Below are 27,387 nucleotides of genomic sequence, written 5' to 3' on the forward strand. Positions count from 1 at the left end.
TAGCATATTGTTTTGCCTCCATGTGTTGTTGTTTTCCTTTTTTATTTTTCTTCCCCTGTGTCCTGGTGTGCATGAGACCATGTCTACACCAAAAGTGGAGTCTTGTTTCCCCTAGTCTTACTGAATTCCTGTGATCAAACCCCACTGGCCCTCAAAGCCAGATTTTCTGGGGGGTTTTCCTCCCATTTCTAGACCTGCCAGCTGGTGAGCCTGAAGTGGGGCTCAAAACTCCTTGGGAGAATTTCTGCAATATAATTACTTTCCAGTTTGTGGGTTGCCTACCTACCAGGTATGGGCCTTGATTTTATCATGATTACATGCCTCCTACCATCTTGTTGTATCTTCTTCTTTTTCTTTGGATGTAGGATATCTTTTCTGGCCAGTTCCAGTGATTTTTTTTATCGATGGTTATTCTGCAAGTTAGTTGTGATTTTGGTATCTTCATAAGACCAGGTGAGCTCACATCCTTCTACTCTGCCATCTTATCTCCCTAAAAACTGTTCTTTTAAATATGTGTGCGTGCACACACAATATTCACATTCACGGAGAAGTTCTGATAAAAGCCAATCCTCAGTTTTGAGCAAAGAGTTTTTATAAACAACAGCAACCCACTCCCCAACCACTGAAGAAAGAAAAATTCTTCCAGCACGCTTTGAACCTTAAAGAGTGTTTTTATAGGCCCGCTCATTGTTTGTCTTCTCTCTGAAAAATTAGAAAGGATAACTGCTTTGATGAGTTCTACAGAAAAAGACAATTTCCATGATTTCATTTCTTGACAAAGAACAGCTACCTCGCTTGGTTTCTGCCACATGTAAGCAAATTCCCAGACGTAAAATCTCCCCTCAGAGGAAGCAATGTGAGTCCACAAAACTATCTTGAATTCTGCCCCCAGCTTCCCCTGGCCACGCAAAGTGACCAAGTGGCAGGGGGAGGCGTGGGAGAAGAGACTTGACCGTGTGCACGCAGCCCGTGCGGTGGCTGAGGCGATCACGGTGGCTTCTGCTCTGTCACCGCTTGATCTGGCTAGTCTCTCCACAAAAAAAAAAAACAAAAACACAATGCCTGCCTGTCTTTTATAATATTCTGTTTTAAAAGAGAGAAATCTCCAGGGAGAGAACAGGACCCTAAAAGTCCAAGGCCTGGAATTCCTCCTTTCTCTCTTTCAATTTTAAACAGGAAACATTCATGCTAAGAGGGTCCGGAGGGAGCATTGATTGTATGTTCGTTTTAAGGCAGATAATGTTTGTGTGTTGCAAATGTCGGTGATTTATCCCAAGGGCTTAAAATGAGTGCAGAAAAACCACATGTTTCACTTCATGCAGAGAAATATCATCAGTAGATTCTGAAAGAAAACACAGGTTGGGGGAGGGGGGTGTTGGTGTGTGTGTGTGTTTTTTTTTTTTAAGTGTTTTGAAAATCTCTAACATGAACCAAAAGGAAGTAGAAATGAGCATGGTGGGAGAGAGGGGGAGCTTAAAATATTGTACAATAAAAGATATAATGAATGCTGGAAGTTTTCTAAATAAAAAAAAAATATTCCAAAGGAAAGAGAAGATGAAATCCCCATCCTTTATTTCCCAGGGCTGGGGTGACAGATTACACATTTGTGCTCCGTTTGTCATGGGCAATTTAAAATAGAGCAAAGCAAACTGCACTGAGTAATAACAGTTGATGCCATAATAACTTGTACACAAACAATTTAATTTTTCTACCTGAAAACTCTCACTAGCTAAATTAACCCAGGCTCAAGGATCTAACTTTCATTATTATACATAGCCAAATTAAGACATAAAAAAGGAGAGAAAAGTTCTATTGTTCATCCTTATGAATGTGTTCACATGCTGCTTTCCACATGGACTCAAGCTTGGAGCTTGTCAAACCATCATTGATTGGGGAATTTACAGAGCTGTTTTCCCATCAAATTCTGCAGATTACAGGGTGATTGTGACCCTCATTGATAGTGCTCGATTAACCACAGACACCGTATTCTTACAGCCCTGTCATTTCTTTCAAGCGTTCTACCAGGTTGTACTCTGACATCGGAGAGCTTTCCATTAATTGTTACTGTTGCTCTTTTCCTTGAAAAAGAAATAATAAAAAGAGGAATGGTAGAAAGTGGGGAGGATTTGGGCATGATGTTAGGGAATATGTGCACAGAAGGTTTATGGGATTTTAAGAGCTGCAAACAGAACTCATCTGTTTAACCCCAGGCTAGATAAGATGCAGTCATCTGTACATTGTTTAGAGACGTATTGCTTCTGTTATGGCAAATGGATCAGAAGATGCTTGTTGTCTTAGCAGAGAGATCCAGACAGGGTCGCTTTATGTTAGTGTTTCTTCTTGCCCTGGACCTTTCTGTGTGCCTACTCATTACACAGTGCAACTTACAGCTGCTTTGACTTTTCCCAATCTGCTACCGGCTAGGTGGTACTTACTGACTTTGCAGTAGAATCGCTTCATATCAAAGTTACAGGTGGATAATTCCAGACTCTAGGTTGGGACTTCTTCCAGGAACTGTGGAAAGAGGGCATACTAATCCACACAGATGTGCCACAGAAGCCAACCAGAGTTAGACCAAGACTATGGCCTGTGTAAAGAATAGCCCACAGACCGAGGAGAGAAGTGAGTTCATTCCCTGGGAAGGTTATGACTCCAGATAACATGTGCATTTCTACCGCCATGTCAGGGTTCAGGGAGGTGGAGAAGGAAGAGGGTGAACAGTTCTAGTATTAACAGAGCCAAACTCAGCCTTGTTTAGGGAACTCGCTTGGTTACTATAACAAAGGCCAACATATCAACAAGATAGAAGAATATTTCTCTCTTAGGCACCTAACTGACATGGTGGCTTCATGGTGTAGAAGAACCAGGCTCTTTTCTTCTTCTTGTTCTGCCTTCTTCAGCATGTGGCTTTTTCCTTATGATCTTAACTATGGCCACTCTTAGCAGCCAACAGAAAGGAGGGAAGAGAAGAGGGTCTCTTTCTTCCTTTTAAGGGTATGCGTCATGGCTGTTCACATCCCATTGGCCAGATCCAGTCTGTGGCCACACCAGACCACACGGGAGGCTGAGGGATGTGGTCATCAGCTGGGCAGCCAGCTAGTGGTCACTGATATGTGTCTTGTCTTCTCTTAACAGGGGAGGACCAGCAGACCCTGTAGACTACCTGACAGCGGCATCTCGGGGGCTCTACAAGGAAAGGGAGCTTCCCTATTACCCAGGGGCTCATCCTGTGCATCCACCCAAAGGAAGCTATCCTCGCCCCCCAGATCTGAGAGTCACAGATCTCCGGTATCCCCAGTACTACCCACCCCCACCAGCCCCCCAGCACAAAGGACCTTTCCGACAAGATGTCCCGCCTTCCCCTCCTCAGCACCACAGAGTACCAGCCTACCCAGAAATGGGCAGACCAGGGCCCCGAGGGAGCAGCCCAGATCAGTACCCCTACCGAACCCAGGATCCCAGGCAGAAGAACCCCATGACTGCAGCCGTGTAGCTGAACACCGCCAAGCTCAGCCCAGCCCAGGACGGAAGACATCCAGCATCACCTTTGTTCTTCCTACACCTTAAGGCCTTCTTCCTATCGAGAATTCTCTATGGTACAGATTAGATTTTTCTCACTGAAGCTGCAACACTTGACCACTGATCAGAAAGAATGGAGTAGGAGTTTGGGGAGGGAAATCAGAAGGAAGAGGAAGGATAGGGCCATAAAAAGAAAACTGCCTGATATTTGAAATACATTTAGAATTGTTCAGTTCACTGAGAGTGGCAATTGAACAGGCAAATAGCAGTGGATATCTACAGCATGGCCAACTCTCTGGAACACAGACATGCATAGCATTGGCGTCATGGGCGGGGAGAGGGGCCAGGCTCTGTCTGGGACATCATCCATTCAGAGGCTAAGCTTCAGCCACCTCCTTAAGTTGTTAAGTCTGTGAAGAGTAGCTGCAAATATGGGCATCCTAAAAGAGTAGTCTTTGCATTGAGAAAACAACAAACATGAAGAGTGAGCTCCTTGAAATGTTTTGTACCCAGAGGAAGGCTGCATTTATTTGTAGAATTTCTCAGGTTCTCAGTACCACTCACTTGGTGTAAGCATTTCATGTTTCCTCGCTTTTTATATAAAAGATGTGAATGCAGTATTAGTGTCCTGGGAGAATTCACAAAGCTAGTCAGGGCTTCCAGAAGAAATCTATGCCTAGGATCAAGGCAATGAAGTTAAAAGACTAAAATTCCCGTGGTCCTTACCTTCCTTTCTCCCACATCCCAGGCAGGATAGCATAGAGATATCTGGCTTCAGACTCATCCCCAAATCTCCTGCTTGTCATTATTGTAACTGGGGCCTTTAAGACTCCCACTTGAGAGCTGAGACGTACTCAGGAAAGAGAGGGCCCGCTGGTTAGGTCACACAGGAAGCAGTGCTCTGGAGATGCCAATTCTAGACTCAGTGCCAAACAGCACCATATGCACCCAGGGTCAGGAAAGAGCTGACGGTGCTCTTTGGGAATGATAACGAGCAAGCAGTAGCAGTGTGTGTGTGTGTGTGCGTGTTTATGAAGGTGTGTGATTACCAGTATGGAGAACGGAAAATAAAAATACTTTCTGAAAAGTTTGATGAAGAAGAGAATAAAAAGGAAAAGAACAAACAGAAGAGAAGGGAGAAGGAGCATAAAACTAAATCATTCTACAGCTGCCATATTTCAATAGCACAAGTCAGAGCAAGACCAAGGCCAGGGTCTCCAGTTGGGAAAAGGTCTTACGGCTTTGAAAAGCTAAACCCCCCCACCTCCAAAATCCATCCCAATTTCTTTAGAGCTTTGCACAGATATTGTACTTATTTCAACATAGATTAAAGCCTCTAAACCCTGACCCAAATGAGAACACAAGAGAAGACTGAGAAACAGCAAAGCATGGGAGCAGCAACTCAAATTGCTCAGTGACCCTTGCAGTCCTCTAAGCCTTTTTACATTCCTTCTTCGTTCCCTCCCCGCAGAAATGCCTTGAGTTCAGTTCAGACATATTCTGGCTGAGATTAGAATACCTCTGACTGCTAGGATTTAATAAATTATCGTATTGATGTTATTGAATACATAGAGTATCTATCCTGCCTAGTTTAGTATTTTTTTTTAATTTAAAATATAGTTCTGTTACCAAGAATAATGCAACTGCTGGGTTTAGACTTAACTAGTGTTATTTACTGAACTTTAAGAGGTATCATCTTCTAAACTACAGTTTACTTACGGCCCTCTTGAGAATAGGTTGTCGAGTTGTTTTTGGCCCTCTGTCATCTCTCTTAAGCCCGGCACCTTTAGAATCTTTGCAATTTGTTCTGAGGTTGAACACTGGGCCCTTCTCACCTCGAGGTGGACTGTAGGTGAGCCATAGCGTTTCCCTACCAACAAGCTGCAAGCTGCCTTCCCTCGAGCTAAATAAACCTTCAAGAAGACAATGGTAAGATGAGAGAAGTATGATGTGTTTTGAAGCAATAAAAGCCAGCTCTTCAGGATGTTCCATAGTTTAACCAAATTTCTGTAGACTGCTGGATAGAGCCAAGTCAGAGGTTTCCGTCTGGATTAAGGCCAAGTTCCCCCAAGGGGCAGTGATGGACGGTAAGACACTCAGAGCAGCCCCGGTAGGAAGAATGCCCATATTTTCACCATGTTGGCAGCTTGTGAGCATGGTATCTCCTGCACTAAGTCTCAAGGAACGCTGCTCCAAGCATGGTTTTGAGTGTGTGTGCGCTCAGTCGTGTCCCACTTTGCCACCCCATGGACTGTAGCCCACCAGGCTCCTCTGTCCATGGACTTTTGCCATTTCCTCCTCCAGGGCATCTTCCTGACCCAGGGATCGAACTGGCATCTCCTGCAGTGGCAGGTGGATTCTTTACCACTGAGCCACGTGGGAAGCCCTTTTGTGTTGTATACACAGGCAGTAAAGCAATTGCTAATTCTGAGGGGGCAGCCAAGGATGTGAATGTACTGTGAAATGTAGTGGGAAAAGATTATAGCAGTTTTCTTTTCTTGCTTGAACCTCTTTGACCTTACCCAGAAGAAGCCAACATTGTATGTATGACAGTCTTCATCAAGTCGAGTAACAATTAAGAACAGCTTGAATGTAAGCTTTGTAAATGCCTGTGAGCCAACCCAATTGTCACCACCCAGAGGTTATGGAACTCTTTCCCAGTATTTAGAAGAACAGGTTGTTTAGAGTGTTTAGAAGACCAGGCTATAACCAGTGGGCTCCTAGTAGCAGGAGATAGTTCCTGGTTTATTTTTGGCCTTGGAAAAACTCAGTCAGGTGTCTCCTTGTAGCTCAGAATGCAAATAGCCCCCCAGGAAAAGATGGCACTGAGAGCTTGGTGAGCTGAAAAGCCATCAATGTACACCTGCCTGGCTCCTGATCTGACCACTGGGTCATCCAGAGCTTGAAGTGATATGTTGACCTCAAGTCACTAGATATTTTAAGGAGCTCTTTTTCTGTCCTTTTGCAGGAGTAGAGAGATGTAAGAAAGCAGACCACAGAATACTTTTAGATGCAGGCGAACTCAGTCCTCTACAAGGGAGAGAAGAAACACAACATCTCACTAACCGTTCATGTCATTGGGCTGTGTCAGTATCACCGCTGGTATAATCTTGCTTCCCCACAATATCACATCACTGGATGAAAGGAAAGTTCAGAGTCAGGATTATGTTCTCAAATCATGGTAGAGTAACAACAAAAAGTGGGGGCAAATTTACTGTGAAGCTCCTTATTAGGTTTTTAGATCTGTATGTGTTGACTTCACAGTATAGTACAGAGCAAAGATCTTATAATTAGCAGCACCGTCACCCCGAGGAGGAAACTCTATGCACACGAACTGATAAAAGGAGACTCAAGACTTCACTGTAGCTTGATTTTTGCCGCCAATAACAAAATTAAAACATGGTTCATTATCCCTTCCAAAGATTTATGAACTTCTTGAATGAAATCTATTTTCTGAAGGAAATCCACCTGATAAGTTTCAGAGTTGCCATGCATAGGGTTGGTATGTCCCTTCCTTTTCTTTGGAGGAACATCTTAGCCTTTCAGGGGGAAAGAGAGAGCTAGAGAGTTCAGTGTGGACAGCAATGTGTGTCTATAAAATTCCCATCAGCATTAAACTCTGAAATTTACAATGAACAGCCTTCAAATCGGTGCTAAATTGGGTAGACACCCTGCTGCTTTCTGAGTCCATGAGCGAAATATATCTCAGTCCAGATTTACTGCAGTTAGGCAGGAGGGTGTTGGGAGTCAGAAACGGCCCACGATGGTGTTTCTCTGTACTCCCAGTTCACACCGACTTAAGAGGAAATGATGCCACAATGAGAGCAGAAAGAGGAGTCTCCGTAAGATATCCCTACAAAGCCACCTTTCTGATAAAAAAGAGAATGAAAGTGAGATATCTAAAATAAGCCTAGAATCTCATATGCAGCTCAGCTTCTAAGGGGAACTCTTTCTCCCTCGTGTCCTTAAATAGTAATAGAATCTCACACAGCCTGACTTTTAAAGGTGGACTTCACTACCGCGCAGGACGGAGGGTGAACTAACCACCGAGACTGTCTCCTGACTCAGCTCTTTCAGACAGTGTTACGTTCCATCTATGCTGACTGCAGTGCTGTTTACTACTGGGAACATACAAACAAAACCTGTTTATACAGTCACTTTTTCTAGTGTTTTCCTTTGCTAATATGATACCAAGTCTGTTCATAAGTTCTGAAGATAAATTATGTGAAATCATATTTTGGCATACGATTGAGGGTGGAGAATGAATTCTTTACGGTCTTTTTTTGGATGATCCCATTTGTACCACAGAAACATTTTGGATATTGTTATATATGAATATATAAATTTTTCTTGTTTATTTTGCATTAAAATAAAGCTTTATTCAGTCAGTAAGAGAGTCCTGGTTTTCACCCACCACTGATTTGTGCTAAGATTTGATGAATGAATGGGTAGGTCTGGTCCTGCCCACCCTAGAATAGCAATGTCACAGGGCAGAGGACACAGGGAACTAGTGTCTGTCACGTGCTGTTGTTTAGTCGATAAGTAGTGTCCGACTCTATGCAACCCCATGGCTGCTCTACCCATGGGATTTTCCAGACAAAACTGGAGAGGGTTGCCATTTCCTTCTCCAGGGGATCTTCCCAACCCAGGGATAGAACTCACGTCTCCTGCATTGCAGGTGGATTCTTCACTACTGAGCCACCTGGTTAACCACATGCTGGGCTCCCCCAAAGCAGTTGCTGAGATGGGAATGAGCAAGCAGAGTGTTTATTCGGGAGAGCACTTGGATTCAGTACCTACAGAAGGCAAGGGAAAAAGATAGGATGGAGCAGAGAGGGAGAAGCTAAGCTGCGTGCCCTTCCAGCTTGGGCTCAGCCATCTCCACAAGGAAATCTGGAGCTTCAGTGGCCTCATAGAGTTGTCCCAAGTGCGGACATGGGAGAGGGGCATTTATCCCACCATCTCTGTCAGGGGGTATGGGCTACCCCTGAAAGGAGGGGAGACCCAGAACCAGGCAGTTTTCTTCAGGTGAGGCAATCCCCAAAAGGATTGACAGCCGGGGGTCATCTTTGGGCCATATTCACAGTAGCTAGGGTAGTAGCCTTTCATTCCTGAAGTGGGATTTGGGCAGCACATCACAGAATTCACAAATGCATCAGGCACAGTTGACCCCCTCTCTCATGCCAGGATCACTCTCACCCTGTCTAAAGAAACAGGATTCTGAGCTGGTTTTCCTTGAGACCATCCGTATGTTTCCCAAGCAACTTTACTGGCTTATTCCCAGCCCTCTTTGCACTCTCTCTTTAAGTTCATCCACAGCCTTTCAGCTACCATCCTAGACTGATTTGCTCACAATCTCCAGCTCTGATCTGTCTCCTGAGTACAAGCATTTCCACTTTCCTACTGGACATCCCTCCTTGGGCTTTCCAAAGGCCCTTTGTACTCAACTTGTCCAAACTGAAAACAAGCTTTCTCCAAAGAAACCTGCTTCTCAAGACCCTGTGCTGACCAAGTGTACCACCAAGTTCATAGTTAAAAACCAAAAAATCCAGAAATAATCCTTGACTCACCATATATAACTGCTCCTTGCCCATAACCATCCCCATCTGATGAGATGGAAGGCTGGCAATTCCACCCTGCACTTCTGTCAAATACATCCATTCCTGCTAACATGCTGCCATGGCCTTCATTCAGCACCATCACTTCTCAGCTGCTCCCCTCGGCAGCCTTCTATGTGATCTCTGCCTCTTATTTAGCTTCCTTCTGACCCAACTCTGTACTATACAGACCCCACCACCTTTGTAAATAAAATTTTATTGGAATACAGACTGATTCACTTAAATACTGTCTACCACTCTCTCACACTGTGATATCAACCTCTGCCCTGCACTCCCAGAGGAACTTATATGAAACAGAGAGCTGACCAAACTAGTCTGGAGGCAGCATTGTCTTGTTGAAAGAACACTGGCCTTGCACACAGTCAGTCAGTTCAGTCACTCAGTCGTGTCTTTGCGACGTATGGACTGCAGCACATGAGGCTTCCCTGTCCATCACCAAATCCTAGAGCTTGCTCAAACTCGTGTCCATCAAGTCGGTGATGCCATCCAACCATCTCATCCTCTGTTGTGCCCTTCTGCTCCTAAAATTAGATTCAACCACTAATTAGCTACATAACCTTGCATAAAATGCTCCTTTCTCTAGGCCTCAGTTTTACCATTTGTGAAATGAAACGACTATACATCTTATGGGATTGTTTTAAGAATCAACTTACAGCAAAAACATAGGCATTATGGAGCCAGTTTGAACCAGCTCCCAGGAGCTAACTGTCTGCATTTCTTCCCAACTCCATGTTCAGTGATGTCACATTGGTAGCTTGAAATAGGTCATGTTCGAAGCATCCGCAACACAGGAATTAGCATACCCTACAAATCAGGACTCTTCCCCTTCTGGAGAGTCAGTTGTTAAACAGTACCAGCACACCAGTACATAACACATAGTTATATGTGTACTAGAATACTGCTATATATAACACACATAGTTGCCCAGCAGTCAAGGAAAATGAATCCTTGCCTCCATTCTCTTTCTCTCTCACACACATATACACATGAATCCTTGCCTCCATCCTCTCTCTCACACACACACACACATATACACATGAATCCTTGCCTCCATTCTCTCTCACACACACACACGCACACCCTCACTCCTCAAAGCCTTTCTGCGGCTAATACTTATGGCTTCAAGTCTGAAGTCCAAAGCCCTGCAAACTCAGTGCACTGTGCCTCTCTCTCAAGCCTCATTACTCCTAATGTTACATCTTGTGCTGGTGTTGTTTCAAATTACTTTCATTTATTTGAACCAGGGGTGCATTTAACAGCTTTGCGCCACAGCAGTATGCAATAAATGCAGCAAGCAGATCCTCCGCTGCTCAAAACGCCCTCTGACCTGTGGCTCCTCAGTCCTCCTTCAGATCCCAGACCAACTGACTCTTTCTCCATGAAGACCTGAAGGCAGACACTGAAGGCTGGCTCCTTCATATACACCTCGCCCTCCTGGAGCAAGACCTACTGCAGGTCAGAGGCATGAAACCTAGAGACCACCTTTTCCAGATTTCCTCCCAGCTTGGACACCACATATGGCCCAGCCTCCACTGAACACTCTGGAAGATGGGACTGAGGCCCAGGAGTGCGTCTGTGGGCAAGCATAGTATCAGAGGCATTTGGTTTTACTGGAAGGGTGTCTGGTCTCTACCTTCCTGGGGGTCAAGAGGCCATGTGAGGGACATCCACTGTTTTAGCAAGCATCACAGCTGAGGCCGCTTAACTCTGTTGCCCACAGATGGCGTAAGGCTTTTCAAGGCCCTGACTTTCTAGGTAGCCACTCCTTCAGTGGGACAGCTCTGTAACATTCTGAGATTTATCCCTGGAAGCCCTGCCTGAAGCGTTCTCTAGCCCTTCCTTCCAACACATTGGCAAATACCTGTGCTGTGTGTGCTGTGCTTAGTCACCAGTCACGCCAGACTCTCTGTGACCCCATGGCCTATGGCCCAACAGGCTCCTCAGTCCATGGGATTCTCCAAGCAAGAAAACTGGAGTGGGTTGCCATTTTCTTCTCCAGGAGGATCTTCCTGACCCAGGGATCAACTGGCATCTCCTGCAGCTCCTGTATTACAGGCAGAATCTTTACTGCTGAGCCACCTGGGAATCTAACTCCCCACATTAAGTTCCTTTCTGTTTAACTCGGAGGGGCTCAGTTATCAGCAACTACACCAACCAAGTTACCTGCTGCAGCCTCCTCCCAAGACAGAGCTGGCAATTCCATCCAGTATTACTGAGATCCTTTCTGCAGATCGTCAATAAAACTTTTATTACCTCTATTACAATGATTGGTTTCCACGTCTGTGTGGCCTTCTAAGGAGTATCATATTTGTAACACATCGCCTGGCTCTGACTATGCACTTAAGAAATATTTGTTGAATTCATTTGAATGAAGAAATGAGGTGTGAGGATTCTTTCCCTGAATTGCTGCAGTGCTGACGTTCCAGCTCACAGTCCAAACCGTATATCTCCAAGTCCTGTTGTTAAAGATCACCTGGTATTATTCTCAAGGTGAAAGGTGTTAGCTCACGTGAGCAGGCCAGGTTCCAACTTAAAGCATGAAGCAGGCTAGGAAATTATAAATGCAATGGGCAATGCGTTCTTTAGAGAGTAAAGAGAAACTTGAGTAGAGAGAAAATGTGTTACTTGCAACCTACCAAGATGGAAATACTTTTTTTTGGTGACAGATGACTACTATTATTATTGTATAATTCCTTGGATTTTAGGCAAGTGCTTTGCAATCACTTGTGTTACTTGCTCCTTTCAACAACCATAGGTGGTGAGTTGGATGGTTCCCTGACTTTCTGTAAGGAGTCTTGCATACAATAGTACTAAATAAGAGGTCTAATGAATGCTACTTAGGCATATCCAAAGAAACTAGAGATTACTTCTGTAAGTGTCTTGACGACTGAGATTTCTTTTTTGGTGGCCATGTTTATACTAATTGTTGTTCACTTCATTGGCTGACCGGTTCCTGATAATGGTGATTTTTGCTTCTCATACAGTCAGAGAACATCAGACTCATTCTTATTTTACAGCTAAAGAAACTGAGGGATGAAAGAGTCACCCAGGTACTCCAGCTCAGAGGGAGAAAAAGTACAACTTCCTTTATTCATGAAGTGCTTTCTGAGACCCTACTGTGTTCCTGACACACTATGCTAGTCCTGAGTGAGCTCTCTGCTATGTGAGTTCGTACGTCACCAGCTTACATTAGAAGCTTCTTCCTTAGCATGTTTTGGCTAATGCGCTTCATCTCTGTACCTTCCAAATCACTGGACTCTCAGAGGTCCTCGGCCATGGTTAAGAAACCCATGTCCTTTGGAAGAGGAGGGGAGATGCTTCACAGCTGTGAACACACTTAACATTCAACTATCATCCTTTTGACCTGAAGCTTTATTTGGCTGGTGGTTACCCTCCTCAAACAATGCCAAATACCTAAGTTTGCTGCCTAATAATGAATGTGCATGCATGCGTGCTCAGTTGTGTCCGACTCTTTGCAACCCCATGGACCACAGTGCACCAGGCTCATCCATCCATGGGATTCTCCAGGCAAGAATACTGGAGTGGCTTGCCATTTCCTCCTCCAGGGGATCTTCCCAACCCAGGGATCAAAGTCACTTCTCTTAACATCTGCATTGGCAGGCTGGGTCTTTACCACCAGCACCACCTGGGAAGCCCAGTGATGTATGTGCAATACCCTAAATATGGTTTACCTGGTAACAGCCCTTGACCTTGTAGCTCTTCTGCTTAGTCACTCCAATGACATTCAAAAATAAAGAGAGATTCATTGTGGCCCAAAAGATACTTCATGTAAAATGCAGCAGAGGCCCACAGACATGGAGGAGCCTTGGATTTTGTTCTCAAGGACCTGAGGAGGAAAGAAAAACAAGTATACAAAGAACCAAAACTCAAAGCTGAATGTAGTGAGTTCTTGAGAGAAATGTGCTCTGCCAGAGAAGCTGGACTTCTGACTTTGGGTGTAGACAGGATCAGTAGGTCTTATGGATGATGTGATGTCTGAAATACAGCCTTCAAGGACAAGAATATAAACAGGCCAAGCAAAGAAGGATGTTGGCGTTCTAGGTGAAGAACAGAACACAGGTGTCTGTACAGAGATAAGAAACTTCTCACTACGTATGATTTGAGGGAGAGGGTGAGGACAAGTTGTGTGATGGGGATTAGGAAGGGCTGTAGGTTAATCATTATAACAGCCAATATGATTCAGTTCTTAGCAATTGCTAGATACTAGCCTGAATGTTTTTCATATCTTATCCCATTTAATCCTCAAATTTTATGAGAAAACAGAGCCTTAAATGAATTAAGTAACTTGCCCTTGGAATTTTAGACCCAACTAGAATAATTACTTAAGGGCTCTAGGGATTTGGGCACGCGAAAGAATCGCTCACACAAATGGGTAAATGAAACTGGCCCAGAGATGTCCCTGGCAGTCCAGTATTTAAGACTCACCTTCCAATGCAGGGTTTGATATCTGGTCAAGGAGGTAAGATCCCACATGCCTTTCAGCTACAAAGAAAGTGAAATTAAAAGTGTTAGTCATTCAAATGTGTATGACTCTTTGCAGTCCCAGGCACCTTAGCCGGCCAGGTTCCTCTGTCCATGGAATTCTGCACTCAAGAATGCTGGAGTGGATTGCCATTTCCTTCTCCAGGAGATCTTCCCAACCCAGGGATCAAACCTGGGTCTCCTGCATTACAGGAAAATTCTTTACCATCTGAGCCAGCAGGTAAGCTTTCGACTACAAAAACAAAACATAAAACAGAAGCAATACAGTACAAATTAAAGACTTTAAAAATGGTTCATTTTCAAAAAAACTCTTTAAAAAAACACAAAAACTGGCCCCGTTGAAAGCATTATGTGAGTTGAACTGGAAAATTCATCAAATCATCAGCCCTTACTAGAAAGAGGAGGGCTGATATCTGTTGAGTTATGAACTAACATAAGAACCATGCTAGCTTCCCTTTTATTATTCTCTCCATATCTATTAAAATGGGCATTATCCCCATTTTAGAGGTAAGAAAACTGAGGCTCTAAAAGCATTAGAACCAGCTATCGCTAGTAAAGAGGCAGCTCTGATCTAAAATCCAGCTCTGAGTCCACAGGGTTCCTTGTTACACCCATGAATAGTAGGGATTAAAGGTAAATCTCTGTGCAATTTCTTTTAATTCTTCATAGCTTACATTGTGATTACTATTTAAAGCATGTGCAATGTGGAAGAAAATTCAGAACGTGTAAATGCAGATTTTGACATTTCAGACTCAAGAAACAGGCAGTCTTGTGTTAGTTCCACTATATATTAAATTATAATCTATGTAGACAGCAGTTTTGAAAGGTATCCAGGCAAATAAGTTGTACTTTGGGCTGAAGTCAGACAGGTAGATGAAACTTTGATGACTTAATTCCCCCAACTATTAAAGGTATAAGCAGTCCAGGACCCCGAGTTGGAGAGAGGCTGCCAGGAAATTTATTGAGAGCAGTAAAGTGCAGGGCCATAATTTCAACAGGTTATCTTGCTTCTCTGGCTAATTGTTTTCCAAGGTTTCTCGGCTCAGAAGCATTCAGCATTCTTATCACCTGGGAAATGTGCGTGTTCCTCGGGATATTTTCCAGCGTGCAGCCACCTCTGTCCTCCAGTCACGGCTATATTTTTGCTCAAAGAGCCGTTGATTAGATTTAAGAGCCGTCCCAGCCCCACAATGCGCTGTCTTGCTGATCTGCAGAGAGACGGTGGTGTCACCCTTTGATTTATGGAGAGAGCAGCTCAAACCCAGCCCTGTGCTTTATTAAAGCAGCTTTTTAGTCACGTTATACCTTCCTAGTTTCAAGCTTTGAATGCCTCCGCCACCTAGGAGTCCAAATCCCTTTGATAAACAGCATTTGGGATGATGGGGAAAGAGGCCTTTGCCTTGTACCCTCCCAGCATCTGCCTCCCGACCCCCCAGGTGTGAGATGGCCGGCATGGAGGGGGTGATGGAGACCCAGTCAGAGCCCTGCTCTCCAGGTGGCCTTTCAATATCCGTTTCTTTCCTGACCCTCTCTTGACCTTCTCAGTGTGACAGTGTTTGGCCTGGGGCTGTGCCTCTTCATGGTGAATTTTTTTCCTATCCAGGCTTTAAAGGGGAAGCCTCAGAGAGGTGCAGCCACACTGCTTTGGGACCCACTTTCAAAGGCTCCTGTTCTCTCGGCTGTGTTCTGCAAAATCAAGCGACAGGATGCAGGCCCCCAGCAGAGAACACAGTGGAGCAGCTGGCATATGACTACCTGCAGGTAAATCAACTGTCTTTTAGGTGTCAGTTGTACGAAACGTGGCTTTGTCTCAGAACACAGAACTTTGCCTCTACCGTAATATCAGTCACCTTCCCCAAGATACGAACCAGGCCTGTGCCATGAAAGGCTGGGGTGGAGAAACCAGAGTATCCGTGGCTACAAGTGCAAGCCATGCTCTACTGAGAAGCCTGAAGTCTCCTTCCCAAGGACCTGGCATCAGGACATCCCCACCCTTCCTTAGAGGTGTTCCCAACTCCCTCCAGGGTTTTCACTAAGGCGTTACTGCTCTCTGCCACTTGGATCCTACACCATCACCCTGCCCCAGCCAACTCACTGGAGTGGGGTTGATGAACAGAGTCATCCTGGACCAAGGTTGAGGTGTACTCCCTGGCAAATGTCCTCTCTACCCTCCCCTACTTCTCAGTGGGGGGATGGGCCATCTGAGAGTCAGGCACAGTGGATGGGTTACAAGTGTGGCTCTTGTATTGACAGGCTGGGGGACCCAGATAATTATTGACCATCTCTTGTCTTCAGCTACCTGTCTCTAAAGTGGTGATGATCATCCTGACCTCATAAGATGATGTAGAGAGTATGTGACAATGTATTAGCCAATAGACGCTCAGTGCTATTTACCATTATTAGCCCTGACTTTTGCAAATAATCAAAAATTATTTGATCACTATGAATAGTGACTGCAACTCTGAGATTAATAGACTCTTGCTCCATGGAAGGAAATGTATGACAAACCTAGATAGCATACTAAAAAGCAGAGACATCACTTTGCTGAAACATGTCTGTACCGTCAAAGCTATGGTTTTTCCAGTAGTCATGTATGGGTATGAAAGTTGGATCATAAAGAAAGCTGAGTGCTGAAGTATTGATGCTTTCGAACTGTGGTGCTGGAGAAGACTTGAGAGTCCCTTGGACTGCGAGAAGATCAAACCAGTCAAACCTTCAGTAAATCAACCCTAAATAGCCATTGGAAGGACTTGTGCTGAGGCTGAAGCTCCAATACTTTGGCCCCCTGATGCAAAGAACCAACTCAATGGAAAACACCCTGATACTGGGAAAGATTGAAGGCAAAAGTAGAAGGGGACGGCAGAGGATGAGATGATTGTATGGGATCATCAACTCAATGGACATGAATTTGAGCAAATTCCAGGAGATATCGATGGACAGGGAAGCCTGGCATGCTGCAGTCCATAGGGTCGCAAAGAGCTGGACATGACTTAGCCACGGAACAGTTACAAGAATCTGACTCTAATTAGGACTCACATAACACACTGCCACTATAAGAAAGATGATACTGATGAATTTATTTGCAAGGCAGCAATGGAGAAACAGACATAGAGAACAGACTTATGGACATGGGGTGTGAGGAGGAAGGAGACTGTGAGATGTATATGTAAAATGGATAGCCAATGGGAATTGGCTGCATGACTCAGGGAACTCAAACAGGGGCTCTGTACCAACTTAGAGGGGTGGGATGGGGGGGAGATGGGAGAAAGTTTCAAGAGGGAGGGGAGATGTATACCTATGGCTGATTCATGTTGATATTTGGCAGAAAACAAAATTCTATAAAGCAATTATCCTTCAATTTTAAAAATTTTTAATTTTTTTAAAATTAAAACAAGAGAAAGTATTTCCCTTCCAGGTCTCTGCTTCCTACAAGAAGACTATGTCAGGTGCTTGTACAATTTCAACACGCGTTCACAAATGGTTAAGCTCTTTTATTAACAGAGAGCCCACTAAGGTTCTAGCATGAATTTTATAAGTTTATTGTATTTATTATAAATTCTCTTCTATTTAGTAAAAAATGATCCTGGCTTTTTTCCACCTATGGGAATGCAATAAGTTTTCATTAAAAGCAAAATGACTTAAATATTAAGTAAATAATACTACAGATATATACAATAACAAAGGTAGGGGATGTTCAGAAACCCTGGGCCAAGTTAAGCCAGTGGAGTGATGCCACAGGGGCCTCTGAGACTTCCAGAAGGTAGGGCAACTTATGTAGGATGCAGGCTGTTTGGCTGAATCCTAGGACACCAGGATGAGTTACAGAGGAATGAAATGAGGTAAGAATGTTCTGAGATAGAGATTGTGCTCTCCAGGTTGATTTCCCTCAACAGGGCCCTTGCCCAGCCTTCACCCCTCCTTGCTCCTGGCCAGGGTTCCAACACCTTCCCATGGGTCCTTTCCTTTCTGTCACCTCCAGCAGTGGTGACTGCAAGGCCATTTGGATGATTCATCTCTAGTGCCAGAGACAAAGCAGTCTGAACCTAGGAAAACAAAAGCTTTCCTTTTCCCCAAGCCTTAGGATTACATCAGCATTAAAGCAGGCCTCAATCCCTGCCTCCATCATTACATGGCATCCTACCTGAGTATCTCTGTGCCCAAATTTCACTCTTACAAGGATGCCAAGCATTGGATTAGGGTAACCCAATATGGCCCCATTTTAATTTCACTATATCTGCAAAGGCTCTATTCCCAAATAAGATCCTGTTCACAGTACCGGAATTCAAGACTCAACCATACTTTTTGGAGATTCACAATTCAACCCAAGACTATCCTATGTATGGAGGGCCTCTTTCCCACTATCTCTACACTTCCCACCAACCCCCCATCAAAATCTTTTCCCAGTGTGTAGCTAAAACTAGTGCACACTGAAGTACCAATGACAGACTGCAAAGACCCTGCCAATGCCTTCCTATGCTTCTCCCACCCACCATTCCTGAAAAGGTCACCATTTTCCAGGGCCTGGGGATAAGTCAGCCAGAGATGGGTACAATGTGCGTCTGCCCATCCAGATTCCATATTATATTAAAAACAAAACAAAACTGACTTTCCTACACTCTCCTTCAACATAGATGAGGTCATAAGTCATGGTTCTAGCCAATGAAAAATAAGCATAAGTATCTGAGTGATTAATTTCCATATACAAACAGCAAACCTGCCTCCTTCTCCCTCATTTGTCCCTTCTCTTTTTGACTGGGACCTGGATATGATGACTAGAAGCCCAACAATCATCTTGTAACCATGAGGTGATAAACTGAAGATATTTTGTCAAAACCCAGCATGCTAAGCATGACAATGCAGAAATTGTATTTAAAATAGCCAACAATTATTGAGCATTTAACACACACCAGGCATAGTTCTGGGCACATTTAATGTATTAATTCATTTACTCCATCAGCCCCATTGGCGGAGTATATTATTACCCCTATTTGCAGAGAATGAAATTTGTAAAAACCCACCCAATGTGCTACAGGGTCTGTGCTATAAACTATGGTTGTGTTCTCACTAAATAGGCAGAAAGAATCTAGGAGTCCTGATGACATCACTGAGCTTTTAGATATACCCTTTTCATTTTCAAGTAATAAACCAGCATTTGTTTGGGATTATATTACTTGCAGCTGATTGCATTCTTGGCTGACACTGCTCTTAGGCTCACTAAAGACTTAAATGAGAAAATATGTCTGCAGTTGGAGAAATAACAGTTAATATTGTCTAAAACACAATTCTCAAAGCTTCTCAATAAATAATTGGTTTTAATGTTTAACCATTCAAAGAGGCAAAATAATTAAGTCAATAATGTTGTAGGCAGAAGAATGGTCTTCCAAAGCTGCCCTCATCCTCGTCCCAGGAAACTGTGACTACTTCATATTATTTGCAAAAGCGAATTTGCAAATGTGATTAAGGACCTTGAGTTGGAAAAATTATTTTGAGATTAATATGAAAGTCATTCAGTCGTGTACAACTCTTTGCAAAACCATGGACTATATAGTTCATGGAATTCTCCAGGCCAGAATACTGGAATCAGTAACCTTTCCCTTCTCCAGGGGATCTTCCCAACCGAGGGATCAAACCCAGGTCTCCTGCACTGCAGGCGAATTCTTTACCAGCTAAGCCACAAGGGAAGCCCTGAAATTAATATGGGTCCCATGCAATCTATCACATGAACCCTAGAATCAGAGAACCTTTCCCACCTCGAGCAAAAGAGAGATTCAGATGTTGCTGCTCTGAGGTTTGAGTCTACGCAGAAAGAGGCCGCTAGGACAGACAAGCAGTGAGGAAACCGAGATCTCAGTCATACAACACAGGGAGCTGAAGTCTGCCAACACCTGAGTGAGCCAATAAATGGATTCTCCCATAGAGCTGATGGAAAGGGACACAGCCCTGCCAGCACCTAGACTTTGGCCTGGGAAGACTCATACTGGACTGCTAACCTTCAGGACTGTAAGATAATAAACTTGCATTGAGCCATTATGTTTGTGATAATTTGTGATAGCAGCAATGGAAAACTAACATAAAAAATTTCAGGCAACATCCAGAGTGTTAGCCTAGGGGATTTCGAGAACAAGCTGAAGAGCTGCACATCAGGTTAGTGAGAATCCCCCCAAAGCATGGAATTAATCATGATGATCTTTGTATGAAATCTTCTGACCTGGTGGTGGGAGACCTTGTTTGAATGTACCAGGCAAGGCTCCCCTGATACACAACTTCAGGGGCACCACTCGCATAGCCCTAGAGTGGCATTCGTACAGAAAAAAGTGTAAACAGCGCCTCCTACAGTTGTGTGGTGCAACAGCTCTGATAGTGAGAGGGGCCTTGTGGGACCACAAGGGAATAAGGCCAGAGCTGGGTGGGCCAGGGATAACCAGGGCAATGTCTGTACAAGATATTTAACAGGAGCCACTGTAGCCATCCAGCGATTCTGGTATGAGATAATGAGTGTATTAATAAGATGCCACCTTGTAATGTCCATTTAAAAAGAGAACAAAAAGGAACGCTCTGGGGTTTTCTTCTCTCAGCTGAGCCTCTGCAGTCAGGTGAGCTGGTCAACGTCGGCCTTGTGTGGCCATGTCACTCTGTCTCAGTTAACAAGGAGCACGCCTTGATAGGAAGCCAGGGAGGTTTACACCTGAAGCTTAAGTAGAGAACAGAGTTGGCATTCCCATGACAAGGGTCTATATTTTGAATAAAAACCCGCTGACCAAAATATTTGAGATCTTGAGAAGCATCTGTCCATTTTAACCCTCTTCCTGAGCAAGGCGTGTCATCCGAGTCAGAGCTGCAGAGACGCACCGGTGCCCGCGGCCTGCAGGGGTCCAGATTCCAGGGCTACTGTGTCAAACACGGTTACATTTGCTGACAGAAACCAGTTATGTAAAGAGGTGAGAAATGGAAATGCTGCACCAATTTTCCGGAACAAACTGCCTCTGAGAAGGTGTAACTCCTTGCAAAACATGCTTCATCATTTGAATAACAAAATAAGATAGGCAAGAAAATGAGACTTCTCAAAGAACTACTGTATTCAAGTTACAGTGAGTACAAGCAATATGAGGACTCTTTCTTGGGCTATATTTAAAATGTTTTGTGAGAAAATAATGTGGTTTAGAAATGGAGCTGAGATAATGCCACAGACTTGGTTTTAGTGACTATCAAATACGTTTCCAGGCTGGTTTTTCTGTGTCTTATGGATTCCTGGAGGTAATGGTGAAAGCTGCCATTAAAATTCATCAGATGAAAAGTAAACATATTAAATTTATGACATTCTCCTCTAAATCGTTAGCCCTATTAGTGAGAAACGTCTTGCCTGCCAAACTCTATCTGTGGTATCTGCTTCGCTCTAAACAGTTCTCTTGCATTTTAATCTCAGGAATACTCCCTCAGTGTCAAATTTCGTCCGTGCACCATACACCACATAGGGCATTCCATGAACTGTCCAGAGAAGCTTCCCAACTTTTAGAAACAGGGTGCTGAGGTTACAAGGAAATTCTCCTAGTCCAGGCATCAGGGTTGGAAAAATTACTTAAGGATGACAGGAAGAGGGTTTTTGTTTTTGTTTTTTTCATATGCCCAGTTACTAAGGTCTGAAACATCAGTCCATTCAAGCTGAAAAAATTCCTATGAGCTTCTCTCAGAGCACATTGAAGAGCCACTGCAAGGCCTCTCTTTGGGTTCAAATCAGTTCAAGAGCAGAAGCAGAGGGGAGGTTCTGCCCCTGCCTGCTTGATCTTCAGACCTTTGCAGTCAGATGCCTCCCTGCCATCCTTCTCAAGGTTGGATCAGGAGGAGAATAGAACGTGACCAGAACTCATCTCACTGTTACGGTAGCGGAATGTTTGTGTTTCCCCCACCAAAATAAAATGCTGAAGCCTTGGTGGCCAGTGTGATGGTACTTGGAGGTAAGGCCTTGGGAGGTAATTAGGTTTCACTGAGGTCATGAAGGGACTTACCAGGCGGTGCTAGTCGTCAAGAACCTGGTGGCCAGTGCAGGAGATGTGAATTCCATCCCTGGGTCGGGAAGATCCCGTGGAGGAGGGCACGGCAACCCACTCCAATATTCTTGCCTGGAGAACCCCATGAACAGAGGAGCCTGGTAGGCTACAGTCCACAGTGTCGCAAAGAGTTGGACACAACTGAAGCAACCCACAGAAGCTATGAGGGTAGGACCCTCACAAGGCAATCAGTGTCCTTATAAGAAGACAGGAAAGTGCTCTCACTTCCTCTCTCTCTGTCTCTCTTTGCCATGTGAAAAGGCATCCATCTCCAAGCTAGAAGAAGGGCTTTGCCAGGATTCTAATACGCCAGCACCTTGATCCTGGACTTCCCAGCCTCCAGAACAGTAAGACATAAATGTCTTTCCTTTAAGCCACCCAGTCTATGGTATTTTGTTATCACAGTCTGAGCTAAGACCCTTCTCATCCACAAAATGTGGCTTGTGTTGTGACAATCAGCAAAGTGATTATCAAATCTGCAGAGTGCAGTTTGGCAAGAAAAAAAATTCTATGGGTCAAAATTTTTCTCCAAAACATAGAGCTGGCTCACAAAAATGCATCATTCAGCTTGGCAAGCCCTAAGCTCCCTGGCTCTCTTCATGGAAAAGCCAATTTCAAGCTATCCCAAGAGAGGCAGGTGACATCAAGCTCCTTCTCTGTTCCCCAAACCTGGCTGCACCAAAAACTGTGGACACAGAAATGGAGCAGAAAGACTCTTTCCTGTTCTCCCATCTGCTTTTCCATGGACTGGAGGGACTCACCCAGCAGGCACCAGTAGGTCAGAAAAGGCTGCACTTCTCAGTCAGTTGGGCTTGGGCTGGAATCTCTGCTCCACCACCAACTCATCGTATGACCTTGAGTAGATTATCAAAACTCTCTGAGACACAGACTCTTCATTAATGAGAAGATGGTAATAATTCCTGCTTCATGGGAAGTTTAAGAAGATGAATAAGAGGTTTGAGGCTTTGTGGCGGAAATCTAGTGGCAGAACTAAGAACCTTGATAGCCAGCCTCCCCCCGAGGAGGAACCTAATGTTCATGGTGGGGCAATCAAGAAGATTCGAAAAGACCCAGATGCTGGGAAAGACTGAAGGCAGGAGGAGAAGGGGACGACAGAGGATGAGATGGTTGGATGGCATCACCAACTCAGTGAACATGAGTTTGAGCAAGCTCCAGGAGTTGGTGATGGACAGGGAAGCCTCGCATGCAGTAGTCTATGGGGTCGCAAGGAGCCGGAAGTGACTGAACTGACCTGAATCAAGAAGATGTGCTGGCCTCCATCCACCTGAGGTTTCGTTCTGGAGAGAGTAGCATGAACACATACTAACTACACTGAAGGGGAGCAGAGTTGACCAAAGCAACTGACAATGACAACAACAAAAAAGCCTCAAGCTTATGTTTTCTAGCTTCAAAACAGAAAGTTAAATATAGGTGAATCATTTCTGCAAATTAGAGCTTAAAGATAGTACTTTGCTTTCTCCCCACTGAGACTGTTGAGGAGAAGTGTGGGCCCGTGGTATCAGCTTCATGCTGGAAATAAACCTGACCTAATCTATTCATAACCCAGCTCTGAATCTCTTCCCCTCAGAACTTTCAGCAATAAAATAGTAATAATAATAAAACCAGGGAGAGAAGGGTGAACCAATTCAACTTATTTCATTATCTTGGATTTTACACGTCTTGTTTGCTAGCTTGATAAGGGATGCTATAATCTTTTACGATATCAACATCCTTTTTTATTGCATTAGATGGTAGGGGAATTGCCCCCAAATTAATAAAAACCATATGCTGGATTTTGATTAGAGATCACTTTGGAATAATGGTTGATCTGGCTTGGGAATGAGAATAACCTTCCCTCCCTCCTTTTCTTTTTTAATCACATGCTTTTCACGGCCCCTCTTGCCTCCTTCCCACCCCCTCTTGCCTCCTTCCCACCCCCACTTTTGCCTTTATCTGCAAAACCAGGGTAATGAAAAGGTCTTATAAATCTCTGGTGTATATATTTGTTACCAAAAATTTCACTGTAATCTGAGCTATCGGCCTATCCAATGCTGTCTCGTCTCTATCACACCGGGGATAATAATAGCGGCCCTTTGTGGTTGTGTCTGATATATGTGATGAGATTGGTCCTCTGAGTATGTGATGTGTGCCGTTGGTAGGGACCCCATTGATTTCTCAAATCTCTAGAGAAAACGGGAAAATTCTGTGGCATTAAGAACAAACATCCCTGGTTAACATAACCTATTCTCCAAGCAATCGGAAGTCTCCAATTTTGCCAGCATTTTGGAGGCTGTTCTCAGGCTGATGATGTTTCTTTTCAACAACATGAGTAATTGGAATCTAAAAATAGCCAAGATGGTCCACATTTGAGAATTCATTTCTTTATTCTCTACTTCAGCGTATAGGACAACTATGGAATACATAAAGATAACTGGGAAATCTGTTAAAACCGATGGATCCAAGGCCTGTTTCCAAAAATGTAGTTTCATGAGGTTTGAAGCTAGACCAAGGTATCTGTGTTTTTAACATATACAGAAGGTAATTCTGACATAGATGGTCTACAGACCACCCATGAAGAAACACTGTCCTTACAGAGACCTTCAAAATATCTTTGTTATGTTGAAGAGCTTTGGAATTAAAATGCACTAGGTATAAACCCTAACTTTGCCATTTACTAACTCTATGATGTTGGCTACATATTTAGTTAACTACTCGTAGACTCAGTTCTCTCTTCAAGAGAATAAAGATAATAATACCTATATCATAGTGTTGTTGTAAGGATTAAGTGAAATGCTATATAAACAATGCTAAGTGCTGAGCCTGGTGATTATAAGCATTCTGCATAGAGCTATTCCTAAGGGAAAATATTTCAAGGGGAGCCATCAAAGAGTTAGTGCTGTCTTATCGATAAGTTGATTTTCTACCACAAAAGCTATGGAAATAAATCAAGAGGAATATTGGTCTTGGAAAGACTAGTGGTAGAGATTTGAAGAAAGTGCAGGTTAACAAATTATAAAAGAATAACAGTAAAAATGTGAAAGGTGAATGGAGGTGTATAAACTTCACAACTGCCTTCAGTTGTAAACTGGATAGTTGTATCATGTTAGATGGAAGTGTGGCTTAGCTGATGTTTTAATTTGTAGATTATGTGTGATTTAAGGAGTCATGTATCCATGCCAAGTTGACAAGAAGTAAACTATGATATTATAATAACTTTTTAATGCATCAACTTGGTTCAGCTACAGTCCCCAGTTGGCTTAATCAAATGCTAATCTAGGGGCTGCTGTATAGTGATTTTATAAATATTATTAAAGTCCCTAATCAGTTGCCCTTAATTAGGGAGAGTGTCCTGGTGGGCCTGGATTAATCAGTTGCTGCTAAGTCACTTCAGTCGTGTCCGATTCTGTGTGACCCCATAGATGGCAGCCCACCAGGCTCCTCTGTCCCTGATAGTCTCCAGGCAAGAATCCTGGAGTGGGTTGCCATTTCCTTCTCCAGTGCATGCATGCATGCTAAGTCGCTTCAGTCGTGTCCAACTCTTTGCAACCCCATGGACTGTCACCTGCCAGGCTCCTCCATCCGTGAAATTCTTCAGGCAAGAATACTGTCATGGGTTGCCATTTCCTTCTCCAGGAGATCTTCCCAACCCAGGAGCTGAACCTAGGTCTCCTGCATTGCAGGCAGACTCTTTACCATCTGAGTCACAAGGGAAGCTAAGCTAATACCTTATACTAAATCTATATCTCTGTATCTCCACACATATGTTACACATCAATATACCTACATATATAGTCCATACATCCAAGTCAATCCATATAAATAAAATCTGTCCTTTTGTCTGTCTATCTCCCTTCCTACCTATCATCTTCTACTGGCTGTTTCTCTGGATGGACCTGCCCGATACAACTCTTTGCCAGGTACATGTTACAGAAATTGGATCTAAAGTAGAATTAAATTCTATGACTTGTAAATAAACACCCCTCCTCCACCTTGCCAATGTCTAACAGAAGAGATGAGAAATGTCTCCTATGCCTTTTAAGTGCTTAATTTTTTTTTTTTTCAAATGGTTTTACAGAACAACAGCTGGGAATTCTGTGATAAGTACTAAGGAAATAACAAGTGTCTTGATTTTTTCTCTCTCTCTCTCTCTCTCTCAGTAATCCAAAGAGATTTGCAGATTTTATCCTAATACAACTCTGGAAATATCTTCATCAGTGTGTTAAGGGCAGGTGTGATTAGTCTCATCTTAGAGATAAAGAAACTAGAGAGGAAAGAAGGGATCAGCCTTTCTCAAGTTGACTCAGCAAGTCAGCAGGTAAGACCCAACAAAACCAGGGAAATTAATTGCCAAACTTTCAAACCTTGCTTGCCACCTGATTTGTGAGGGTAAATTAAAAAAAAAAAGAAAGAAAGAAAGAAATGGAGGGAGGGAGAGGGGAGAGAGAGGATAAAAAATTACCTCACTTTGTTTGAGGAAGCAATATTAGAAAGAAGTCACTCATAGACAAAGGATTTTAAAGAGAGAAGTCCAACAGGCTATCAATAAAATGTATTTTGGAGGAATGTAGTTGCTCAAAAGAGAAATTTCCAGTGCATTGTGGAGTTTTCTTTAAAGTGTTAAGATCTTATTACAATTATGCTTCCATTTGTTTTTCCTAAAATGCATAGGGAAAAACATCTGAAAGGGCATACACCAAAATGTTGAGAATAAATTGTAGGTGAACTTATCTTGATTTTGCTTCTGCCTTTTCTCAGTTTCTCAATTGAATGTATATGTGTTACTTGTATTTTTTTAGAGTTGTTAAACAAATGTTCTATTTTCTTGTGATGCTTATTGCTCTACTGAGATTCAAAGAAAGAGCAGTTGGACATAGGAACCAAATACTTCAGCTGCTCAGTGGGCGCATGTCTCGGCTGTGAGCGTGATGGATGCCAATTCCTGGGTTGCCCCCACCCCATCACCCTCCAGACCTGCTGACTGAAGAGGGCTGGAAACAGTCTCAGAATCCACAAGCTCTCAAGGCGATTCTTTTATAACCAATCCAGGGACACCTTGAAAAACACTCTGATACGCCTTACTCCTTATCGAGAAGATATCTCTTCTAAAGGTTACAAAATGCTCAGTATGTTGAATATGGATAAATGTGGGAAAACCAAGTGCCACCTTGGTCTGCCTCCAAACAACTGAAAGCATTTTTAACAGTTCTGAATAAAACATGCCCTCGCAGCTGCGGCCTCAGGCCCCAACTCCTCGCTTCTGTACCTCGATGTTTGTGCCAAGCACATTTTGCCATCCAAAGAGTGGCCCACCGCCACTCTTATTACTGCAGCATTACCTGGGAACTTGTTAGAAATGCAGACTATCCAATGGCACCCTAGACCTCCAGAGTCAGAACCTACATTTTAACAAAGTTTCAGAAGTATTGGAGGAAAACCTAGAGCCACTGGAAATGAGGGCCACCGTCCCCACTTACACTCTCCAGACAGTCCCCTACTCAGACCCCCGTGGGCAGACCCTAAACAAGCGCAGCAAGTTCTCCTTGACCACCAAAGTGCACGCCTGCAGGAGCCTGACCTTGGTCGGGGGTTCAGAGGCCTGCTCAAGGGCATCCTTCCTGTGTTAGACGTGCTTGTTGTCTTTGTCTCACGCCAGCCGGCTTCCTCCGATGGTCTCCCTCACCCGATCAGCCTAGGAGCCGAAG

General features: G+C 43.8%; 1 protein-coding gene across 4 annotated transcripts in view; it reads left to right on the top strand.

The window, feature by feature from the left end:
* The window catches only part of PARD3B (par-3 family cell polarity regulator beta), a 1,140,922-nt gene extending 1,137,429 nt beyond the window's left edge, over positions 1-3,493 (top strand). For all 4 annotated transcript variants that reach the window (XM_068967371.1, XM_068967374.1, XM_068967373.1 and 1 more), the window contains one exon: positions 3,136-3,493. In XM_068967371.1, coding sequence (XP_068823472.1) covers positions 3,136-3,493 — 358 coding nt within the window. The remainder of the gene's footprint in view (positions 1-3,135) is intronic.
* Positions 3,494-27,387: the final 23,894 nt, after the last annotated feature.

Source organism: Capricornis sumatraensis, chromosome 3 (assembly GCF_032405125.1).
Source record: "Capricornis sumatraensis isolate serow.1 chromosome 3, serow.2, whole genome shotgun sequence".
Lineage (NCBI taxonomy): Eukaryota > Metazoa > Chordata > Mammalia > Artiodactyla > Bovidae > Capricornis > Capricornis sumatraensis.